The sequence below is a fragment of the Macrobrachium nipponense genome, chromosome 11, assembly GCF_015104395.2.
Source record: "Macrobrachium nipponense isolate FS-2020 chromosome 11, ASM1510439v2, whole genome shotgun sequence".
Lineage (NCBI taxonomy): Eukaryota > Metazoa > Arthropoda > Malacostraca > Decapoda > Palaemonidae > Macrobrachium > Macrobrachium nipponense.
In genome coordinates, this window is record NC_061087.1 from 24103854 (window position 1) to 24121353 (window position 17500).

Genomic DNA, 17500 nt, shown 5'->3' on the forward strand with positions numbered 1-17500 from the left:
CTTGAGCCCACATGAAAGTTCATATTATGGTAAAAGTTTAGAATGATTTCAGCAATGTCTCTCTTTTTAGATGCTCTTTTTATGTAGCGTTTTCACCTGACCATGTATGAGGTTTTAGAATAGACTGTTTTATAGTTTTCTTTAATCTCTCTGTAACAAATATAATATTTTGTTTATATTTTAGATACGTGCAGAATTTATTTAGGTACTAACAAACAGGGTTACATTAATATTCGTTCACAATGAAATCTAATAAGGAACCTCAAAAGCTTATCTTAATAGTACAGATGATTTTATCATTTGGACGGATAATGTAAACCTGTTTATCTTCATAGTTTTAATTATTTTTTCAGCTTAAATGTTTAAGAAAGCTTCTACTCATATAATTATACTATTACGACGCTCGAGTTACTTGGTCGATTATCCAGTTTTCAGTGGTCTTAAGGAATAAAAACTGAGTTAAGGTTCAGAAATGGTTTATAAGGATTCATATTTCAAACACGCATTTCGATTATTCTTTTTTAATGTCGTAATTTACAAAAGCAATTATGGCATTTATTGTACAGGCAATTTTAGGTGACAAGACCCAACAGGTAACAAAATTGGACACTGTCATGGCTGCCGTTAGGGTCTATATGTCAAAGACACAATCTGTGTCTTCTGTAGCAAGCATAGCTGTCAGGAAAAGATATTTAAATGCTAACTCTAATAGAAGACATGAAGGGGAGAAATAGTACCTTATATGCTGAGTAAATGAGAAGTGCAGAATAACAAGAATTAACAGTTGAATATCACATTTACTAAATACAATTTCAAATAGTAAAGCAAGTAAATTATATTATAGGTGGTGTTTAGGACAATGGCACAACATTAACCGCAGGCTGCGGGGTAGCCCTGCGGCCTGCACAGGACACGGGGGTTCCTTTCCCCTGCAGAGACAGTGCCAGCAGTAGTCTTGCAGGGGGACAGTCACCTTGAGCACTGACCAACATTTCCCAGCTGGATCCAGCAGCCATAGGGTTATATTAGTCAGATGAAGAAAAGGCCAGATAGCTTACTGTTTATAGTAGGGGTTTTTAGCTTCCACAGCCTTAGAAGGAGATAAGCTTCTAAGCCTGAGGCAGCTGAATGTTGCTACAAGAACTGCTGTTATTAATAATATGGACAGCATTAAAAGGCTAACGGCAAAAGTGGCTGTTGGAACGCACACACTGTCTACAACTGCAGCAGCATGTGGAGCAAGTGACACGGCCCGGAAAGTTAGGTCATTAGCACCTACAACACGGAAACCTTTCACCATAGATACAACATTCCTAGCTGGGGGAGGAGGAGGAGGAGGAGGAGGAAGTGCAATATCTCTACGGCGTCTGGGAATATTGCTTAGTTCTGCAAGCACATCTGAGCTTAGGCGTGTACCATAAGCTGGGCGCCGTCGTCGTTGGCTGATAGTTGGACCACTCTGCCATCTATGGAAGGCATGGAACTCAAGATTTGGTGTTGTCCTTTGGGTTGTTGTAGTAGTACTTATGCACTCAGGACGTGTATCATCTGGTCCGGAACAGGGTGCCTCCTTTAAGCACTGGGGATGTCTAGGGTTTGCGGCACAACATGCAGATGATCCTGGATTGTTGATACATGGGTTTGATCTTTCAGTAGTAGATAAAAGACGCTGAGAAGTGGACTGAACACACTCTGGATGGTTAGGATTTTGAATACAGCACTGAATAGAGCCAGGGTTCAAATTACATGGGTCAGAGCGCTGTGTTGTAATGCGTTCAGTTGTTGTACTTATTTTTGTGGTTGTTTGTGTAGTGGTTGTTGTCCTTCTGGTGGTGAAGCGTGTTGTTGAAGCTTGTGTTGTAGAAGGAAACCTTGTAGTGGGTCGTTTGGTAGTAGTGGCTCTTTTAGTAATTGGAATTTCTGTAGTAGTTACTCTAGTAGTGGGGCGTGTTGTGGTAGTTATCCCTCTAGTAGTGGTGCTTGTAGGAATTACTGTAGTACACATTGGGGATCTTGGGTTTATTGCACAGCACTGAGGAGATCTAGGATTTAAATCACATGGACCACTAGGAGTGGAAGTTGTTGTTGTTGTAGTCTTAATGCAGAGTGAAGAGCTGGGGTTTATTGCACAACATTCAGGAGACCGAGGATTCAGGTCACAGGGGCTTGATTTAGGTGTAGTTGTTTTAATTATACATTCTGGGGAAAATGGCTTTCTGGCACAACAAATTACAGAGCCTGGACTCAAGTCACATGGGTCAGGACTTCTGCTTGTAGTAGTTGTTGTGGTCGTTGGTCTATCAGTAGTGCGAGTGGTTGTGCTTGTTGTTGTAGTAGCTTTCCGCTTGGTAGCACACTGAGGTAAATTAGGATTTCTTGTACAACATTGTAGCAAGAGAGGATTAATGTCACAAGGCTCTGGTCGAGGAGTTGTAGTAGTGGTACAGAAAACGGAACTAGGGTTCCTTATGCAACACTGAGGAGATCTTGGATTCAAAATACAAGGGTCAATTCGTGAACTAGTAGGAGGTCTAGCTGTGGTAGTAACAGGTTTAACTGTTTGTGCACACTGTGGTGCACGAGGATTTGACACACAGCAATCCTTTGATGTAGGGTCACGCTGACAGGGGTCAAGTATTGTTGTAATGGTATCCCTGCACATTGGAGAATTAGGGTTAACAGTACAGGGATCAGGTCTAGTAGTAGAGGCAGATGTAGTGGTTGTACTTAAAGTTGTAGTTTTACACAGAATTGAGTTTGGATTGATAGCACAGCACTCTCGTGATGTTGGATTAGAGAGGCAAGGGTTTAACGGAATTGTAGATGGAGGCCTGAAAGTTGTTCCCGGTATTGCTGTTGTTCTGCAAAGTAATGAATTTGGATTTTTCATGCAACATTCTCTGGATGTTGGATCCAGGAGGCATGGGTTAACTTTAGGAATACTAGTCGGCCTCTCTGTAGAACATTGGGGTCTGTTAGGATTTTTTGCGCAAGGATCCGTGCAAGAAGGATGCGTTGGATTTGTATTGCAACACTGCGGTAATCCTGGCTGGGTAAGACATGGATTGATTACTGGAGGAGGCCTGGCTGTTGTTGTTGAAGTTGAAGAACTAATGAACCTTGAAATCTGATTTGTTGGAAATTCAGGATTGTCACATACATTTTTGCAGCCACCTTTGCAGAGTTCTACTTCACAGGATAGATATACATCCATCTTATCTGGAAATTTGAAAGCAAACAATGATGCATAAGCAATAATATCCGCCCCTGTAGTTCCAGTATCTTTTGTACGAAAAAAGTAGCTCATTAATTTAGGCTTTAATAGGCAACCACGACTGTCACTAAGCTGAATTCGTGCTGTTCTTTCATCTTCCAGGTCTTCTGAATCATATGCCATGCAGTTTTTAACTAACATGTCAAATTCGGAACTTGCATCTTTAGAGTAAATAACAATTGTCAGTTCATCACCAATTTTAACAATACCATCAACAGTATTTGAAAATGGGCCTTTTCCAAGCTGAATGTCCATCCAACACATTACATCATCGCCAGAATATTGAACATTTTTAGCTGGTAACATATCCACAGTAAAAGGGCGAAAGGTGATGAGTTTTTCCATCCTACTTGACCAGTTGCAAGTTATCTTTCGGGCTGTATCCCAGATTTCTTGTACAATTTCTTCATGTTGAATCATTATCATATTTTCAAATCCAGTAGTGCCATCATCATTATTATCAAAAGTACGAGTTCCACAGTCCATCATAGGTATAGTGAAGGTATATGAGTCCTGGCTGGAGTTTGCACGAACATAGCTGCATAGGGAAAAAGCGTCAGCACCTACTTTCCAAGAACAGTTAATATTATTTATTGCCATTTTCCAGGAATATTTATTTCATAGTTATTTTCATTAAAAGCCTTTAACTTACCTGTTAGATGAATTATAACATGAAAAAATGTGAGAAGAAACGTCACCATTAAGTCTGGAGTCCGTCAGATGTATCAGCAGTCTCATTGTATTTCATCAACAGTCATACAGACAGATCATAAATGCTGAAGATATATGTAATGCTTATGCATCATGTTAAAATATAGAAATCATTAGAAATCATATAAAAGCAATGAATATGGGCAAGGAAGACTGTGACAACAAAACATACTAAATAATCCTACTGATGTATATTCTATTCCCCTATCAAACTCACAATAATTCAGTTACCACCAGGGTATCATTAAGTTAACATGCATAATGATTATGCAAACAAAAATCTACTGACAATAAACTTCTAAAATATACTAAGAACTATAGAACTTCACACCAGTATCTTACATAATATTTGGACTAGTAAGATTTTATATTCTAAATGAAATTATTAGGACACAAACATTTATGTGTTTTTGCAATTGTATATCTAACTAACATGATATGGTAAGTGATGTTTACTTGCAATGGACGTATTCATAAAGGAAAAGATATTATTAGATATTTTTAAAATTAAGTTAATAAAAGGAAATTTTATTATATGAGAATAGTTTCACTTATATCACAAACTCAATAATATCATCCCTTCAGTTGCATTGTACAGGTACTTTGCTATCAATGTTCATGCCAGGAGGGCTCACCTTTACAAGGCTTACTCTGACGGATATAAAGAACAAGGGCTGCTGTTGACGAAAGAAGCAGGAGGAAAAGGAATCCAAGCATAGAAGCTGTGAATATTGCCATTGGGAAACAAACAGTTCCTAAAAGATCTTTATTTATAGGATCTATGGATGTTTGTGCCTCGGCTTTTGGCACTCCGGTATCTTGTTTTGCTACGTTTTCAGAGACAGGAATGTCGCTGGGAGCAATAACAGATAAAGAACGGCTCAGTCTTATTGGAACTTTTGCCTCTAAAGGTCGTTTATCTGTTAAGATTTTCATGGACAGAGAATCTTTGGAAAGATCTGCATCTCTTGTAATACGAGCTCCAAAAATGCGACCTCGTCGTCCGTCGCCTCTTTGGAAGTGATAACTGTGGAAAGCATGGTAACGAGATTCGCCCTCCCATTCTTTCCCACTTGGTTCTGGTTTGGGCTGTGGTGCACCTGAACCTAACTGTTTTCCACGGTTTGGCTTAGGTGAAGGAGATTGTTTAGGTTTTAAGGATGGTGAAGGAATGGTTGGTTTTGGGCGACTAGTTGTAATTAAGGGAGTTGGAGCTCGCGAGGCGAAGGACCGTTGGGTTGTAGGACGAGGTGTAGTCTGAGTTACTGGGAATAGAGCAAATCCTTCACGAATTGGTGAAGCAGTAGTTGGTATGGGTCTTGGTTCAAGAGAGACTCGTGGAGGTGCTAGTGTTGTAGGTTTAGGTGATTGTTTTTGAACTGGTCTGAAAGTTGAAAACTGAGGTGTTGTTGGTGTGGGAGTAGGTCTAGGTGTTGGTTTAAACGTGGGTGCAGACTTTGCTCCAGAAAACTCTTGTCCACAACGAGGATCTTTAGATCCAGCAAAACAGACTGGTCTTGGAGAGGTAAATGGGCGGAAGGTTGTTGGTTTTGGGCATCTAGGGTCTTTGCTACCAGGGAAACAGTTAGGTGGGGCTGGAGATGTGGGTTGGTTGCATTTAGGATCCTTGGATCCAAATGAACATCCTAGTGTGGTGGGCGATGCTGTTGTGGGCTGTGGGCATCTAGGATCACTAGATCCAGGGAAGCACCGTGGTGGAGCCTGTGTTGTTGGGACTAGTGTTGTTGGTTTTGGACACCTTGGGTCTGTGGAACCAGGGAAGCAACTTGGGGGAGATGGCGTTGTAGGTTTTGGGCACCTGGGATCACTTGAACCAGGGAAACATCGAGGACGTGAAGTTGTCGTTGAAGGCTTAGGACATCTTGGGTCGTTTGAGCCAGGGAAGCAACGTGGAGGTTTAGGAGTAGTTGTAGGCTTTGGACATCTGGGATCAGTTGAGCCAGGGAAACAGTTTGCTGGAGAGGGTGTTGTGGTAGGTTTTGGACATTGTGGGTCTGTGGAACCAGGGGAACAACGTGGGCGACTAGGGGTAGTAGGTTTGGGGCATCTAGGGTCACTGGAACCTGGGAAACAATTAGGGGGGGGAGCTGGTGTGGTAGGCTTGGGACATCTAGGATCGCTAGAACCTGGGAAGCACCTAGGAGGGGAAGGGGTAGTGGGCTTTGGACACCTGGGGTCATTAGATCCTGGGAAGCAACTAGGAGCTGCTGTTGTGGTTGTAAGTTTAGGACATCTTGGGTCAGTAGAACCAAAGAAACACTTTGGTGGAGGAGGGGTGGTAGGTTGAGGGCAACGTGGGTCATTTGACCCAGGTATACATGTAAATGGGGTTGATGTAATTTGTGGACACTGAGGGTCTGTCGAACCAGGGAAACATTGAATATGACTTGGTGTTGTAAGTTGTGGACATCTTGGGTCTGTTGACCCTACAAAGCATATTGGTGGAGGAGGTGTAGTAGGCTGAGGACAACGAGGATCAGGAGAACCTGGTGTGCAAATGAAAGGGGTAATGGAAGAGGGCGAAGGTGAGGGTGAAGGTGAAGTAAAGGATGTGGGTAAAAGGCTAGTGCCAAATATTTGTTGAGGAGGCGGCCGGGCATTAAGTTCTTTACCTACTTTAGGAGCTGAGGTTGCTGGAGCACAGCGTGGATCTTTGCTTCCAAAACCACAAATGAAAGTGGAAGGACGATCTTGTTGAGGGAAGTTGATTTGGCAGTTAGGGTCAGTAGAACCTAATTCACATATTGGTGAACTTGGAGTAGTAGGGCGGGGAGTTGTAGGTCTTTGGCAACGGGGATCATTAGATCCTGGGTAACATAAAGGTGTTGTGCTAGGACTTAAAGTTGTGATAGGTTCTCCAAATAAGGTACTACCTGAGCTGAAGGGGCCTTCTGTCGTTGCTGAACCACACTGATTATCACAGTCACCCTTACACACTTCAATATTACATGACATAAAGACATCCATAACATCAGGAAACTTGAAAGCTTTAACATATGCATAAGTAACAATAACTTCACCCTCGATGTCTCGTTCACGTGAAGTGTAGAAAGAACTGATGAGTTTGTCCTTCAGTACACATCCCTGGGAGTCAGTCAGCTGAATCTGGGGTACATTTGGATTGTCATAGTCTGGACCGCCATATGCATAACAGTCTTTGACGCTCACATCGTACATGCCAGCATTATCTCTGGCATAAACCATAAGAGACAGTGGCTCTCCAATCTTCACAACTGAGTCTACGTCTCTGGTATCTGGGTATTTCCCTTGCTTCAGATCCATCCAGCATTCTATTGGATTATCACCTGAAAGGCAACTTCTTGGGCATCCAGCATTCCAACAGTAAAGGGGCTAAATGCGACAGATTTCACAAAGTTATCAACCCAGTCACATTTGATAGTGCGGGCAACATCCCAGATTTCTTGTATGGTAGGGTCGTTTTGCACAACGATGGTGTTGACTATTCTCGTCTGGGAGACACTTTTCTTCTTATCGGGGCTGACACTGCCAACTTGGGACATTACAGATCCACAGCCTTCACTTGGGATGTATAATGTGTAACTCGATCGGCCTGAGTTTGCATCCAAGTACCTGACATGGATCAGTCACGTCATGTCAGGAAAAACAGTAAATCATACATAGGTAAACACTAATATATTAGAATATAAAAGGAAACAAAGAGCAAAGGGAAGAACAAAAAGACAGAGACCCAAGTATCGGAAGGAAGGAGTAAAAGGAGAAACCTAATATTCCCGAAAATGAAACGGAAAAAGTATGTTTTCGTGATAAAAAGCATAATTACCAAACGCACCAACTTTATGATAACAGACCGTGCTGTTCTTATATTATAAAAGTATATATTTTCTTATTCGGAAAAACCATATAAGTAATGCCATTCCTGCAAGTAGTTGTAGGACCAGTTGATGTGTAGGATATCGACCAAGTAACACTTGAGAGACGTCTTGTCTCGATAAACCCTGATGATGAAATTACACCTTCATTCAGGGTTCAACAATTTTAACGTAATATGGGTAGTAAAAATAAACACTTACTGTTTAGGAAAAGTTTTCTTTTTTAAATAAGTTTAAAAAGAGGGGTTTACAAAAGCTTTAGTCTACACTTACAGTTTAACATTGATCTAATTACAGCATTTTTACCTGTTTATAGTCTCTCACTGGGTTACTTGTTCAATTTTTGTTTATTATAGGTAGAAGTGATTTATATTTTAGGAAGAACAAAAGAAGGGAGAAATAATGAGCGTTCAGGTTATCAATTCCATTTTCTGATATAAAGAACTCATGTCTTGACCTTTATCTATTATAGTAACAACAATAGAAAATATTTGCCATTTATAGAAAACGAATGACCAAAACAGTAAAGTATTTCAAATGGAATTGTTAACTTTCTTTAATGTTTGTGTGAGGTTATGCTGTTTAAACCTTTATTATGAAATTATTCAGCCTTGTTTATCTAATAGAGGTAATGAGTGTTTTGATAATTCCAAAGGCTTACTGAATGATACATATGAAAACTTTTATAGATTATACCAAATGAGTTTAGATTGATTATTTGGACTACATTTAACAGATGCATTCAGAAGTCTTTGTGCGCAGAAAGATCGTAATTCAAAACCATAGTAATTCCATTAGTTTGATGAATCTTGTGCGATTTAATATTGTTATTCCATATGGCCCATTTTAAAATGTGAAGTGCAAGACATACATACTTATATAATCATATTGCTCAAAGGAAGAAAGCTATTTACACAGCATTTTAGTAGATTCAGTGAGATAAAAAGGATATTTTTGTTCATCATATCTAATACCAAGTTAAAGAAACAGATCAATCGCAAGAGTGCAGTCACCAGAAATTAAGGGGGAAAGACTTGAAGCAATCAACTGCACCACCAAAGTATGAAGAGTAAGGAGGGGTTATTGTAGGAACGAACAATAGGATTCCAGTTTTGTTTCCTTTCAGGAATGAGTGGTAATGATGACTTTCTGACGCATTATATCTGATGCTGCCAACACATGATGTGTTAAAGCCACTCTGTTTGCTGAAGTCATATGAAATGTAGCCTACATTTTTGGTGCGTTTTTATGATACTCAGATTTCTGTATCCATTAAGAATTATTTGAACTAGAGTATGTTTTTGCTGTAAACGTAGGTATTATAAATTAACTCCTGATTAAAGCGAAAATATCAGCGCAGCTTCCGACAGTCTAGTCATTACCACTCACAAATTCAGAAGCAATTTACCAAAGTCGTTTCTAGCTAGATTAACTTAAAAGATAAAATCTATACATTAGATTCTACAAACATTAGGTTACATGGGTTAAGTTAATAGAAGAAAATCATGTAGTTTTGTATTAGAATAGTAGCGTATTACATCGTGACTAACAAAACATACACACCGTTATATATAGTGCCATTTGAAATTGTTAATTACACCTTGTAGCAAAATAGCACATTTTCTTATTAACTAGTTATTAAGGTACACTGGCTAGCTATTGGTGCGCAAAGGGTTACCTTCACTTGATATTAAAGTGGGAACTGTAACAATGAATTCGTAACTGATAATATATTAACAGATTTTGTTTGTGGTGGACAACCTAAAATTGCTGTTTTGGAAAAAACCATTAATTTCAGGAAGACTTCGTACTTAACCACTACACATCATCATCATTATCCGGTGTCCCTGATATCCACGAAAGGATTGTGTAAGCTTTATGCTTCAAGATGATGATAAGATAAACATAGTATGCGTTGCTACAGCAGTCACTAGTAAAATTAACTGGTCCCCTTCAACTTGCTGCTGCTCAGAATGAGACAGATAATTTAAAGTTTCTTTTATTATTGTTACTAAATAACACGCGAAGTTCTGTACTAAGACGTTATATTAGAAATATGTGTTATTTGTTTATGCGTGGCTTTATTTTCTGAATAGATGCTATGACATGTACGTGGAATTTTCAACTAATCTCTGGTTATTTGAACAGTAATTTTTTCTGTTTGCTGCAGCTTGTGACATCAGCCAGTATTTATGTATGTATTCTCTTGCAAGTTAAATTCTGGTTAGGTGATTCAGTGCTTTAGTTTTCTTCCACAAACACTAGCAAATTGTGAAGCATTTATTTCAATAAACTTTTCGATTGACAAAGTCGTCAGCAATGTTAAATTTAGACATTTTGTTTTTCCATGTGACAAATGAGCGCCTTGACTGAGAGCTGCTAGTGCATTTCACACAGATATCTCTAAAAGTAAAATTAAAATTTATTATACAGATTGGAGTTACGAACTTTCCATTGGCAGATGGCAGTTCCCCCTCTTAACATACAAGTTGTATTACCAGCATTAATAAGTGCAGAAGCCAAACACTGGAACCAATAACCATATCATATTGATATATTCGTTGTTAGATATTTTTTAATGTAATCCTAAATGAAACACATTCCTTCGATTTCATGAAATCACCCTAATTTGATTCGAACGTCTTCTGAATAGGAGACATTGTAATAATCCTGAGAAGTTAAGCACTGACTAGCTTTGAAGAAGGATTTTGAGCTATTCTTAGGATGTGATCTTGAAATCGCGGAAATAAGTTTCAGTTCATTCTGTTTCCAAAGTTATATAACTAGGTAAAAACCGCATAGGCACACTAGCACACACACACACACACACACATATATACACACATATGCATATATTTGTGTGTGCTTGTTTACCTTTTTCTTAAAAATCTACAGTAATCTATTAAAAGTCTTATATTAAAATAATTAATATACCAATCTACAATGTTTTTAATAATTTGCAGTATATTGTGAGCATATGCAACTTGAATGTACTTTACATAGTAAGTACATATAATCACATTTTCAGTTATAATGTTATGAGAACAATGCTTTGTACAGTCGAACATTGAATTTTGACTGAATGCAGCATTGCAATACCTTCCGCCTCAATCACATAAAACGAAACTGTGTTTAATTGCTTCATGCTCATAACTTACATACTAAGTTTCTACAAGCAGTTGTTAATCATTACTGTGGGTTACTTTGCACTCAAATAACCGGTCCTTTACTGTTAAAGTTAGCTATTTTTACGAATGTAAATTTTTTTCAGTTTATAGTAGGCTTAAGAACTTTTAGTCTCGTTAAACTATTGTTAAACATGGTGAACTAAAAGTGCTGAAGCCTCTAGGGACCACTTACTTGAATAGTTACAGTATACAGTGAAGAATTAAACAAAATTAATTGCAAGTAAGTTTTGCACATTTAAATTTTGAGTGAGCAAAACTTATTCATTATTACATTGAACGTCATTTAATTGTTTAAAAATGATTATACCAGGACTCTTCTCCATGTATTTATTCTTTCTGTATGACTGTTGGTTGTAAGTCACTACTTAGCAAGAGATCCAGAGTAATTTTGTATGCTATCAGATGCCGGCAGTATAACTAAGGCTGACACGAAGCTGATACCTGTATTTTCCCTTAACATTTGATAACATTAAAAGTGCTTTTGGATCTCAGTTTCTACATCAAGCTTGCGTTTGTACTCTGTTTGTATGCCAGCGGTGAAAAATATGATAATTTCATCCTCCTTGAAAAGTAAAGGAAATTATTATTGTTATTATTTATATTTCAGCAATCTTTGAAATGCAAGTACCTTTTATTAAGAATCCCGCTGGCCTACTCAACTTTTATGAGGTTGTCTTTTGTCTGGTTAGTTCTCTGTCTGAAGCAACAGCTGTTAGTTGGTTTAAATAACTCTGTTAGTAAACATGTAAAGCTTTGCTATAAAATAATTAACAAGCAAATTTGTAATCCAAGCTTGATTTTCTACGTAAAAGTAAGCTCAACAGTAAAATTAAGAGGTTAATTGTAAGCAAGGTGATGGATTAAATATCTTCATACTCAGTTATGTGTTTTTAATTTTTGTATTACATTGATGAATGAGGTGATGTGGAATATTTGATGAAATTATATACTGTACATATTTAAACATTTGTTAGTGAATATTGTTTTAAAATTCTAGGCTAATGAGTAATAACTACTGCAGTAAGGATAGTTTGAGGCACTGGCTTATGGTCTAAGTTGCATGTCTTCTTCCCAGCACGATTTGTTTGACTGAAATCAGTGTAGAATATGTTGTCTCCCGTTGAAAGGGTTTATTTTGCTTCCTGTGAGGAAACGTTTCTTTGTCTCGTTTTTTTGCGTGGGTTTTGAGTACGTTATGTCGTACAATTATCATGTGTTCGTGTCATTTTCAAGTAAATGTAGATGTGTCAACCAGTGCCTCAGGAAGAAGGGTCGTAAAGAGGACAGAATACAGAAGATTTTACATTCTAAATTTTAACTAAAAACTAATTTGTTAGGTTAAAATTATTACTTGAAAACAAAGTTGTACTCTACTCTAGGGAAGAAAGATTCTATAAGATTTCAAGCAATCAGAAAACATAATTTAAAGGAAATTAAATGAAAATAAAATTAGCACAAAAAGCTTCTAAGACTCTATGTTTAATTTGGGATTTTGCTATATGAAGTTTTAATATTAATAATACCATTTTAAATTTATAAAGATTAAAATCAGACTAATAGACTATAATTATTATGATTGTTATTTTATCTTTTTAAAACATTTTTACGACAAAGGTTGAAATTTTTAACTGTAAAACATATAGGATATTTGTTGGTAGCCATAGTCTTTTGCTTCGTTCATCACAATATCTCTCTGAAAGAGCAAAACTCCTATTTTATCTCTTAACTGATTAGTTGTACGTGATGTTTTGACATCCAAGAAATTGCACAAAGACTAGGACTTCCACACTGTTAGGCGTACTTACCGGCAAGCCGGATTAGAGAAGTGTCCTTTGCTGAAGATGACACCGTCGAAGGGCTGTGAAAATTCAACGTTCACTGTCATGCCGGATTTCTCGCACTGAACATCCAGGCTCGTGATCTGGGCCATGTTGGCCATTGCAGGCACCAACTCCACGTCATTCCCGAGCGATAGCTGTCCCGCAGCCACCTGTAAGAAGAAGAAGAAGAAGATATTATTAATGATTCTTTACTTATGGCTCAGGGGAAAGGAGCTGCTGTTTCAGATTTGTTTTTCAAAAGTAAGTTTTTCCCATCATCTCTGCATAAATGAATTATAGATGCTATTTATTGAATATTTCGTAGAAATACTTTAGCATCAACAAAAAGAATACATTAAAGAGTATTAGAAATAAGTGAGATATTCGCGGGTTTCAAGTATTTTTCATAATAATTTAGCTTTCGCTGGATGCCCCATGACTTCGTCAGAAGGTATGATTAAAGATGACATCATACTTTCTCCACTCTTCTCAAACGAAATACCTTTCATTTGATAGTTCCGTCCTTTGGAAGACAGTCGTCAAGATAGCTTCCAAAAGGTATTTTACTAATAAATCTCTTAGACTAGCTCGGATGCTTAGTTTGTACATTTTCTCGCGTAAATAGCCACCATCGAATAATTATGGTCATGATGTAAATACCCATATGTAAGAACCGATGTCCTTATCGATCACATTATCTCGGGGGTGTGTGGCCGGAATGATTAAAGAATCATGGGCTCCTTATGTAAAATGGTTAGTTTACTTATAGTGATGAGAATATATATATATACATATCTGTGCATATGAGTGTTTCAAAATATTTGGAGAATGGCAATAAACCGATTTAGGGTCTCTTTTAACGATGAAAGAGTGTTTTCAATTTGCCTGTAATTGTTGTTGCTTATTTACTGGCTTCTTTCTCTTCCCCCACCCTTTTTTTCGTGCTAAAACTTTAATAAAATTCAAAGTTATGTTACTCACGTAAACTGTGATCTACCATTGGGATCCTTCCATTTGGATTTACATCCTATTAAATTAAACATTTATTTCAGTTACACAGAATCTCCCTGTTTTTCGTTTTATGGCCATTTAATAAAATTGATAACAAAACTCTTTATAAAATTGAGCACAAAACTTTTCAATCCTGGAGATCAAACAGTAAGAACGGTGAACTGAACATTATGTTAACAACATCTGCAAGAGAAAAGAATTGATAGCACCCAAGTAAATGTTAGTTCTCCGAGTCATAGGCCAGGTAAAATACTATAGGATCGTGAGGCTCTCAACTGCTCGTGTAGTATCTTGAACCATATGTTGTTGGGAAAAACACATCAAGTAATATGTTACGCTTTGGCCCTTCAAGGGTTAATCATGTGCGTGGCCAATTTATGGTCAGGATTACGGCATCGCTTCCTTTCATGGATTGACTCAGTGTAACAGGTGATCTTGTTTGTCTTTTTATGGACTGTAAGAACGTAGTACGATATAGGTCTGGTATACAGGGAGTTACTATAAGTTCATATCATTACAAATAAAAGGCTTTTGTTTTTCTTAATATTTCAATGTGCTGTGCATCTGGTATGAAACAGAAGTGGAATCTTGTGCTTGTATAAAGAATGTAAACCCTGACGATGAACGTGGTATAATTCAGATTCTATTTAGAATGGTGATCAGCATATATGGATTTTTAGGCTTTTACATGAAAATATCTAGCGATCATTTGAACGTTGCGCAAAGTACACGATTGGAAAAGTCTTTGATAAGTCAGTCATTTGTTGCTTTCAATTTTTGGTCATAATATTGCTGTCTGCATTTCATTCAGTGATCACAATAGAACGGTTAGTGGAAGGTTTGCCATCGTACGTATCTGTGTCATTCAGTTGTTCTGGATAGTATCTGCTTTGTTAGGACGAAATATCAGTCACAATAAAGCTCGTGAAAACTACTGAATAAGTACAGACTGAACCGATTAGCGTATGGCGTAGTCAACTTTCAGATTTTCGGAACCGTATTTAGATTGAGTTTTTGCATCTCTAACAACTGACATCATTCTGCCTGATTTACATTTCCCCCCCATGCTCATTCGTTCCACCTTGATACCCAGGGATTAACTGGTGCTACCAAACAGCAGCGTAAGCCTTATATCAAATGAACTGGCGCTGAAAAAAAAGAAAGATAAATCTTGTACTATGGTGTTGAACAACTTGCCCTCTTGCCTCACTCTTTCGCCGGCGGTTATTGTGACACGTTAATCAGACTATTCTTGTAGACCTACGTAAATCTTCATTCATTTACTTGCTTCTTAGGCCTAAATTCTATTATTCTTATTTCTACTTCATCAGAAGATAATATAGAACGATAATTGAGATTATCTCACAAAAAAGCTCTTTCCTGTGATACCCCTTGGTTACATCTAGAAGGTAATTGTTTCTAAGTAAACCTGTTGTTTACTTTTACCAGCCTGTGTCCGTTTATTCGCCAACTTTTCTGAAACGACACATTTTCAGGCCTATCATTACAAAACTCTCGATGCCTCATCAACTCTTTAAGTCAGGCAGAACTGGTTAGTGTTGCCCCTTTTATCCCCACGACCATTATCACAAGTAGAGATGCCCTTTCACCCATGCACAGGTCTGAGTGAATTAGCCTTCGTTCCGCTTGGTTGCTGAACAGTAGCTGCTACAATTAAACGAGGAGGAAGGTAAATGAAGTGTATGAAACAGACCACACCCAGTTATATTAATCATTGTGGTCCTTTGGCAGGGATATAATACCATGTTCGCTCATTAAAGTGCCTCTGATGGTGTCTCCATCAAAACGCTACGAAGAATTTTATGACAAAATGCTTACTATAGATATGTAATTTGTCATGCCTTTGTGGTATTTTGTATTTTTAATAAAGGAAAACTTTTATGTGTCTTTCAGGGATTCATCATGAGAAGGAAAAAAAAATGAGGTCAAATATCCTAAAATCATGCGCGTTGTGAATGGTATTCTTTTTAATGTATTCCTCATTATTTCCTTTGGACACCCGATCACTATGAGAAGTTTGTGAATGGTATTTTTTTTAATGTATTCCTCATTATTTCCATTGAACGCCTGATCACTGCGAGAAGTAAGTCATTCATCATTTGCATGGCTAATTACATTTTTCCTTATATGCAGTTTTTGTATAATATCAATTAATTGCTTATTTATTTGAAGAAACCATATGGTGAGTATATACTTCTTGATTTTCATCTCATGTTAGACTTCAGTAATTAAATACCGAAACTGCTTATAAGAAATTGATTTCTTTATCTTCACATAAGAGCTCAAAACGAAATATAAAAAAGACTGCTTACTTTCTTTAATTTGTGTATTTCAGTAGATACTACACTGTTACTCGCATTAAGATCCACGAAGTCTGTTATTACACTCATTTAATTTTGATACAAAACAAGGACTTGATGACCTTTTGAGAGAGAGAGAGAGAGAGAGAGAGAGAGAGAGAAGAGAGAGAGAGAGAGAGAGAGAGAGAGAGAGAGAGAGAGAGAGATTCAAGTATAATGAAATTGTGACTGAAGATTAAAATTGCAATAGATATTTACTTCACGAGAAAATGCAATGCGAAATTACCGTGGGTCACTTGACGCTGTGACTTGAACCGTGTCTGATGTAACTCCTTAAGAGAAGACAACGCCCGCTTTTTAAGGAACTACCCCCGTTATAAGCAACCAGCAGGCCGATAATCACGACCCCTTAACCCCATTAGCTGATGATCTCAAGGAACATTAACCCAGTGCACCTCCATATCGCCACCCGTCCATCACTTTTCCGGCTCCTCGGTGCCTCGTGTGAAAGTAGTGATCAAGTGAAGTAATCAATGGGCTGTTTAGTATACACAAAAAAAATTGTAGAGAAAAAATGTCAAAACGGTAAAGAAGTGAGAGGTAAAAATAGTAGGTAAAAGTGAGGAGGGGGAAGGGGTAGTGTCAGCTGCATTACTTACGTTTGTTTCATCAAACTATATTTTTTTTTCCTCATTTAAAGAAATAGAGAAGAATTATTTTTGTAGTAAGGGAGAATGTACAGTCAGGAACATATGACGATTAGAAATAAAGTTAATAGTTTGAGAAAATGATAATGAAAACGTGAAAGTGAAAGAAGCCAATGAAGAAAAATGGGTTTGTTTTATGAACCTTGTGTAATGGGGATGATAGAGCACTGAAAATGATCAGGCATAGAAAAAAGAATGAATTATTCTTATGCAAGTTTTTTTTCATATAATACCTCGTATAAACTTAACAAAGGTCATATTCTTCTTGTAGAGAGAGAGAGAGAGAGAGAGAGAGAGAGAGAGAGAGAGAGAGAGAGAAATGTTACGTTTTAAGGAAGCAAACAGGTCAGAGATTTTGTTTGCTTCTTTTATAGTACATTTTATGGTTGATCTTTGATCACCTCTCTCTCTCTCTCTCTCTCTCTCTCTCTCTCTCTCTCTCTCGTTTCGGAAATCCTCGAGGTCAAGTTTTTATATGCTCTGAGCTGCCGTAATAAATTATACAATACTAGTCCGGGACGAGTTTAATGTGATGTGACAAATAAAAAAAAAAAAAAAAAAAAAAAAACTTACGAAATTAATTTGGAAGGGGTGAG

The 17500-nt window shown here is 37.6% G+C and overlaps 2 protein-coding genes across 4 annotated transcripts in view; both read right to left on the reverse strand.

Annotated features, from left to right (window-relative positions):
- LOC135198339 (mucin-2-like) overlaps positions 1-17500 on the reverse strand; it is a 120428-nt gene that overhangs the window by 35747 nt on the left and 67181 nt on the right. The window contains exons 3-4 of one of the 3 annotated variants that reach the window (XM_064225927.1): positions 12851-13035; positions 506-3812 (exon numbers count right to left, since the gene is read on the reverse strand). In XM_064225927.1, coding sequence (XP_064081997.1) covers positions 1055-3812; positions 12851-13035 — 2943 coding nt within the window. In that variant the 3' untranslated portion in view covers positions 506-1054. Of the gene's footprint in view, positions 1-505; positions 3813-3926; positions 4068-12850; positions 13036-17500 lie in introns of those variants that run through there. The other 2 variants (XM_064225989.1, XM_064226074.1) reach the window with 2 other exon arrangements.
- LOC135198514 (proteoglycan 4-like) lies at positions 4595-7449 on the reverse strand. Its single transcript, XM_064226205.1, has one exon. It carries the CDS (start codon positions 7286-7288, stop codon positions 4595-4597), a length of 2694 nt encoding a protein of 897 aa, XP_064082275.1. The 5' UTR covers positions 7289-7449.

Excerpts from the sequence above, each read along its gene's own strand:
- LOC135198514 (XM_064226205.1), bottom strand. The coding sequence starts at position 7,288 with ATGGATCTGAAGCAAGGGAAATACCCAGATACCAGAGACGTAGACTCA.